Here is a 6,891-nt window from a genome sequence, read left to right on the forward strand (position 1 = left end):
TGGGATTGATGGTGATGATGACGATGACGAAGATAATAGCTTTAATAATAATAATAAAAGTAGTAATAATAATAAAAATAGTAATAATAAAAGTAGTAATAATAATAATAGTAATAATAGTGATGGTGATGATAACGATGATGACGAGAATGAAGGAAAGAAGGATGAAAGAAGAGGGAGGAAACGGCATCTTGGTTACCAATCACATGTCGGAATGTACGGTGGGGAAAATCAATATAATAATAATAATAATCAAAATAATAATAATCAAAATCATAATCTTAATTTTAATTACAATAATCATAATAAAAATAACAATAATAATAACAATGCGATATATATGCTAGAGGGAAGTAGAAATAAAAATAGTCATAATAATAATATTATTGCAGACCTTGGTGATGAATGCTTTAAGAACGACATCAACAACAACAACAACAACAACAACAACAACAACAATAGCAACCATAACAGCATCAACAACATCAACAACAATAGCAACAACGTCAACAACAACATCAGCCGCAGCAACAACAACAATGTTTATTTTTCCAACGTTCCTATCTTCTTCGATCAACAATTGCAGAAATTTGGAGATTCAGGACTGAGCGAATCACCAGATAAACAAAACAACAAAAACATCAACAGCAACAACAACAGTGACAACAATAATAATGACAACAACAGCAATAACATTTTCAGAAATAATAGCAAAAATAACAAGTTTTATTATCATTATTATTCTTCTTATGAGATGAGCAAGGAGGCTGAAAATGATTATATCGATATGAAACGTAGGGGAAATATTGACGAGTACAACAACAACAACAACAACAACAACAACAACATCAACAACAACATCATCATCAGCAACAACAACAAGAGTAACACTTACTCAAGTAACAACAAGATGAACAAATGCAATGACTCCATCATTAATAACATGAACTATAAAAGCAACACTGCTGATAAAAATAATTATTATGATAAGAACAATCTTACTACTACCGCTGCTGCTGCTGCTGCTGCTACTACTACTACTACTGCTACGAATAATAATAATAACAATGACAATAATGAAAATAGGTCACGTGCAAAACATTGCAACGATGATGACGTCACCAAACAAGGTCTCTACGTCACGATTATCAAAGATGGCGACGGCGATGCCGTGCGAGAATCAAAGATACAAAATATAAAATTGAAAATACAAAATGTTAAGCGCTACAGACAGAAGCTGCTCGCGAAGCAGCAAGCCATGCTTCAGCAGCTGAAGATGCAGCAACAGGAGCTGATACAGCAGCAACAACTGCTGAAAATACAGGAGCCAATGCCGCGACTTCAAGAGCAGCTAACACCAAACCAACAACACATACAGCAGCCGCTTCATAGTCATCGCCAACAACGTTATCTTCATTACCATCTTCAGCAATATAGACCACTACCAGCTCTGCCGTCCGTCGTAAAATCATCTAAACTCCTCTACACAACTCATTCCGCAAACAGTAAACAAACCGGTACATCCCTAATTACGTCATACAATCTTAAAAATGAAACCGAAACCACAAAGTCTCTTAGAAAATTTCCTACCCACCGAGTAGCCTCAACTATTAATGACAAATACCAAACCGATACTGGGATTTTCCAAAAAGAATTTGGCGGGAAATTGCCAGAAAGAACAATGCATATTTACGATAATATACCGTTCGACATGGGGGTTTCAAGATTTTCGCATAATTTAAGAAAAAATTTAAATTCATCAGCCGGTAAAATTAGTAATTTTTCTAACTGTTTTAATGGAAGTTTAAACACTGTTACTACTGCTGCTGCAGCTACCACAACAACTACTACTGCTACTACTACTGTTACTACCATTGTTTTTGCTGCTTCTATTGCTTCTGCTACTACTACTAATAATAATACTATTACTACTGCTGCTGCTACTACAACTACTACTAATAATAATACTAATAATAACGCAAGTTGTGAGTTTTGTTGTTGTTGTTGCTGCTGCTTATGTTGCGACAGCAAAGCGTTAGATAGAAATACAAATGAGAACCACTTAACAACATCAACAACCGAGCCAACGAAACATCCAACTCTTCCACATTATTCAAGGTCAAAAATCTGCCCACAACAGCAGCAGCAGAGAGTGAACAACAAAAACAACAACACAAGCAACAACATCCGCGCCAACACCACTACCTCCAACGGCAACAACACAAACAACAATGACATCACCAGTGATGACGTCAACCTCAACAAAGGCATTGACGACAACGAAAAGCATCGAAGTCGATGTCGCAAAGTTTACCGCGACGCTGTGGCGATAAAATTTTTGATAAAAAAGTACATGAGACGTTTCGGCCAAAAGTCAAATCGGTCTAGGGTGCAGAAAGAATGGCGGATAGTTTCCCGCGTCATGGATCGAATCTTCTTCCTGTTTTACTTGATATTTATAGTCTTTTCTTTGGCTACTAAGTTGCCAAAGAACCAGGAATGAATGACGATGTGATGGTGGGTGATGATGAACGTGATGATTGGGACGATTGTGTTCAAGATGACGATAATGGTGATTAAAACACTTTATAATTACAATTAACAATAATAATTGGTTGTTATTATTTCTATTACAATTAATTCATTTATTGATAACGTCATCATCATTTTCTAGCGCTTTATTCAAATTAAAATGAAAGTGATATAATTGACTAAACCACGGTTCTCATAACAATAATAACAATAAATAATAACATTATTATTAATTATTATTTCTATTATTATTATTATTTAAAACTGAATAATTGATTATTGATTAATTATATACAATCACAACTTTGTAAGAAAGCAATATATTTACAATGTATGATAACTAATGGAAAAAAAATTATACGTACATTAGTGGAGTTTTAAATCAATCTAACTATCCATCATTAATTAATTTATTCCTTCGTTCATTCATTTATTCATTCATTCATCCATTCATTCATCCATTCATTCATTCCATCGTTTGAGTTAACTCTGGAAAAATTCGTTGGAAACATTGTCCTATGTGTCAGTTTAACAGTCTTCTATCCATCCGCCATTCATTCATTCGCTCACTCATTCATTCATTTATATATTTAATCATTCATTCGTTCATTCATTCATTCATTCATTCATTCATTCATTCATCCCATCCTTCCAGTTTGCTGTGGATAACTTCACTGAGGAAATTATCCAGTGTGTCGGTCCTACAATCTTCCATCTCCACTATCGACAGGTAGGGCATGAAAACCTGGCGAGAAAAAAATAATTATTATGGTAATTATTAATTATGATAAATTAGGAATAATTATAGTTAAGAATTAGTGGCAATAATTAGATTAACAATAATAATAATTATACCGCCACCAATAATATTAACAATAATAATAATAATAGTATTAATAATTTATGATATATTTTTCATTTTTTGGGTTTAACTTTTGACGGAACGCAACGCAGGCGCACGTACCTTCAAAACCTTACAGACGTTCTTACGTAAGTTTTCTAATTTATTTTTAGCAGGACAAGAAGCGCCGCATAATTGGTTATTTTGTTGTTGCTGATGATTATACGGATGATGACGTGTGGAGTGATGATGGGGATGTTGTTGTTGTTGATGATGTTGTTGTTGCTGTTGTTGTTGCTGTTGTTGTTGTTGCTGCTGCTGCTGCAGCTGATCATTCTCAATTTTTATTTGTGTTGTTGACCATGATGGTAGTAATGATGACGATGGTGATGACGATGATGATCCTGGTGGAGATGATGATAATAGTGATACTGGCGATGATGATGTTGACGATGGTGATGATGATAGTACTGTAGCAACAACATTGTTCTTGTTGTCATTTACACTGTAAATGTTACCGTCATTACATTCGTTGTTGTTGTTGTTGTTGCTGTTGTTGTTGACGATCTTATTGTAGCTGGAAAAATTATTATAATTAAAATAATTATAATGGTTATTATTATTATTGTTGTTGTTGTTATTATTGTTATTATTATTGGTATCATCATTGGTGTCGGTAGATTTTGGCTCATTGTTGATGTAATTATCGGTAATGTTGGGTAAGATATTATTGTTATTATTATTATTGTTGTTGTTGATGTTGTTGTCGTTGTTGTTGTTGTTGACGCCATATATAGTTTTGTTGGGATCGAAAATTAAATAATTGCCTTCTTCCGATACATGATACCCTGACGAAATCACCGTTTCGTTATTATTATTATTATTGTTATTAGTAGTAGTAGTATTAGTAGCAGTAGTAGTAGTAGTAGTAGTAGCGACAGCAGTAGTAGTAGTAGTAGCGACAGCAGTAGTAGTAGTATTTTTACTATCGACACCAACGCCCATGATAGCTGAAGAGGCATTGACAAGGTTATTATCATTATAATTATAATTATAATAATAATTATTATTATTGCAATTATCATTATCATAATTACCATTAATGGCATTAGTAATAGTATGGTTATTAATCATAAGCTCATTAGGAGTAATGTTAGTAAATAAATTGTTGGCGGTAGTAGTTGTGGTAGAAATAGTAGCAGCAACAGCATTAGTTGTAGTAGTTGTAGTAGAAGTAGTAGCAGCAGCAGTAGTTGAAGTAGTTGTAGTAGAAGCTGCAGTAGTTGTAGTAGAAGTAATAGCAGCAGCAGTGGTTGTAGTAGTTGTATTAATAATAATATTAGTATTATTATAATTTGTATTTGTAACTTTAGTAATGTGTATTGTATTTGTGATTTGTAATGGTCTATTCATCATTATTACTGATTTATTTGCTTTAGTTGTGGCATCTGAGATGTTGGAGTTAATGTTGGGACTGTTGGGGAAATTGGGAAAAGCATTTTTGCTATTAGGGGTTTTCATGCTTTTTGGTTCTTTTTTATGTAAACTAGAGTTGTTATTGTTGTGTGTGTTGTTGTTAATGTTGTTGATGTTATAGTTGTTGATGTTGTTGTTGTTGCTGTTGTAATTATTGATGTTGTTGGTGTTTTGCATGAGATTTATTCTCGATTTTAATGATAGGTCGGTAGGTTGTTGTTGCTCATACAGAAAATGTTGTTGTTGTTGAAGTTGTTGTTGTTGTTGTTGTTGCCGATGTAGTTGTTTCTGAGGTTGTTTTCTCGTGAGAGAATGGTGATAATCTTTCATTGTTAAGTCCAAAGGAACGCTATCATTGTTGTTGTTGTTGATGTTGCTGATGATGTTGTTGTTGTTGTTGTTGATGTTGCTGATGATGTTGTTGTTGTTGTTGTTGATGTTGTTGGTGCTTACGTCATAGTCATCATCGTCGTTGTCATCTTCAATATCAACATCAATTAGAATGTCATCGTCATCGTAAGTATCGCTCGCGACCGAATCATTTGAACGTTTGTTGATGACGTTGTTGTTGATGTTGTTGACGTTGTTGTCGTTGTTGCTGTTATTAATGACGTAATAATCGTGTTGTTGGTAACATTCCGGTGAGCTATCCAGCCTTATGACGTCATCCATAAGTTGTCTTTTTGTTATTGATGTTATTGTATTTGTTGAGTTGCAAGTTTCGCTGTTGATGTTGTTGCTATTGTTGTTGCTGTTGTTGTTTTTGTTGTTAATATTCATGTTATTTATCATATTGTTGATACTGGCGCTATAGAGATGTTTGTTGTTGTTGTTGTTGTTGATGTTGCTGTTATTGATGTTGTTGTTGTTGATGTTGTTGATGTTGCTAACAATTACTCCGCCACCGAAGTACTTATTGCTACCACCGCTGCCACTACTACAACTACTACCGTTACTACTATTACTATTATTATTGACGACGCCAAAGTTATGGTCATTTTTACCGTTATTAGCAACATTACCATTGTTAACGAAAGTAGTAGTAGAAGTAGTGGCATTACTAGCAGCTGTGGTAGTGGTGAATGTAGTAGCGGCAGTGGCGTCAGTGTAGAGAAATGCGTTATTCAATGGCGCTACGCGTTTATCCATGCGATATAAATTCATGTTCGACAGATGACGACTGCGAATGTGGGCTTTTAGCAGGTGGCCTTCCGTGAATAAATTATTAAAATTTGAGGTGTGAATAGAAGATTAACATAATTAAGGGTATAAATAAACTATTATAATTGAGGCTATGAATAAATTATTATAATTAGACGTGTGGGTGAATTATTATAATTAGACGTGTGAGTGAATTATTATAATAAAGGGTATGAATAAGTTAATTCGTGACGGAATATGGATATATTAGACAAATAATGATATGGATTTTACAGATTTTTGAACTTAATTTTTATACTCAATATACAATAGTGACTGGTTAGCTAACTAAATACAAAATAAGCATTTTTAAAACTGTTATAACGATTAGCGTTACCACAGCGGGCTCTCTTTGCATTCGAACTAGGTCAGTCTGACAGACTTCGTAGCCTTCTCGAATTTATAGTGAAGGAAAATACTGTTATATAAGGCATATACCTTGGGTATATCTGTGGCCACATTCTCCACAGAAATACGGTCGTTCCCCTGATTGTAAATAATAATTATTATCATTATTTATATATATATATATATATGTAATAATAATTTATACACACACAAACACATACACACACACACACACACAAATGCAAACGTGCACATGCAGAGGGATTGAATTACATTCACAATTTTACAATACAATTTATATAAAGTATAATTATAAATATATAATTATAATTATATAGTTATATATTATATATATATATATATATATATATACATATGTGAAAAAATACAAGGATATAATAAAATAAAAATAATAATAGCAATAATAACAACAATAATAAACAATAATATAAACTACACTAATAACAATAATAATAACAATAATAGCAATAACA

The 6,891-nt window shown here is 33.1% G+C and overlaps 2 protein-coding genes across 2 annotated transcripts in view; one reads left to right on the forward strand and one right to left on the reverse strand.

Annotated features, from left to right (window-relative positions):
• Positions 1-2,503, forward strand: part of HELRODRAFT_177011 (hypothetical protein) — a gene marked incomplete at both ends in the record, with an annotated part of 3,480 nt that extends 977 nt beyond the window's left edge. Inside the window, one exon of the mRNA XM_009025225.1 lies at positions 1-2,503. This exon is cut by the window's left edge and continues 197 nt beyond it. Coding sequence (XP_009023473.1) covers positions 1-2,503 — 2,503 coding nt within the window.
• A 108-nt stretch (positions 2,504-2,611) lies between these two features.
• Positions 2,612-6,891, reverse strand: part of HELRODRAFT_192969 (hypothetical protein) — a gene marked incomplete at its 5' end in the record, with an annotated part of 9,096 nt that continues 4,816 nt past the window's right edge. The window contains 4 exons of the mRNA XM_009025226.1: positions 2,612-3,277; positions 3,497-3,586; positions 3,857-6,057; positions 6,488-6,535. Coding sequence (XP_009023474.1) covers positions 3,167-3,277; positions 3,497-3,586; positions 3,857-6,057; positions 6,488-6,535 — 2,450 coding nt within the window. The 3' untranslated portion in view covers positions 2,612-3,166. The remainder of the gene's footprint in view (positions 3,278-3,496; positions 3,587-3,856; positions 6,058-6,487; positions 6,536-6,891) is intronic.

Source organism: Helobdella robusta (assembly GCF_000326865.2).
Source record: "Helobdella robusta unplaced genomic scaffold HELROscaffold_40, whole genome shotgun sequence".
NCBI lineage: Eukaryota > Metazoa > Annelida > Clitellata > Rhynchobdellida > Glossiphoniidae > Helobdella > Helobdella robusta.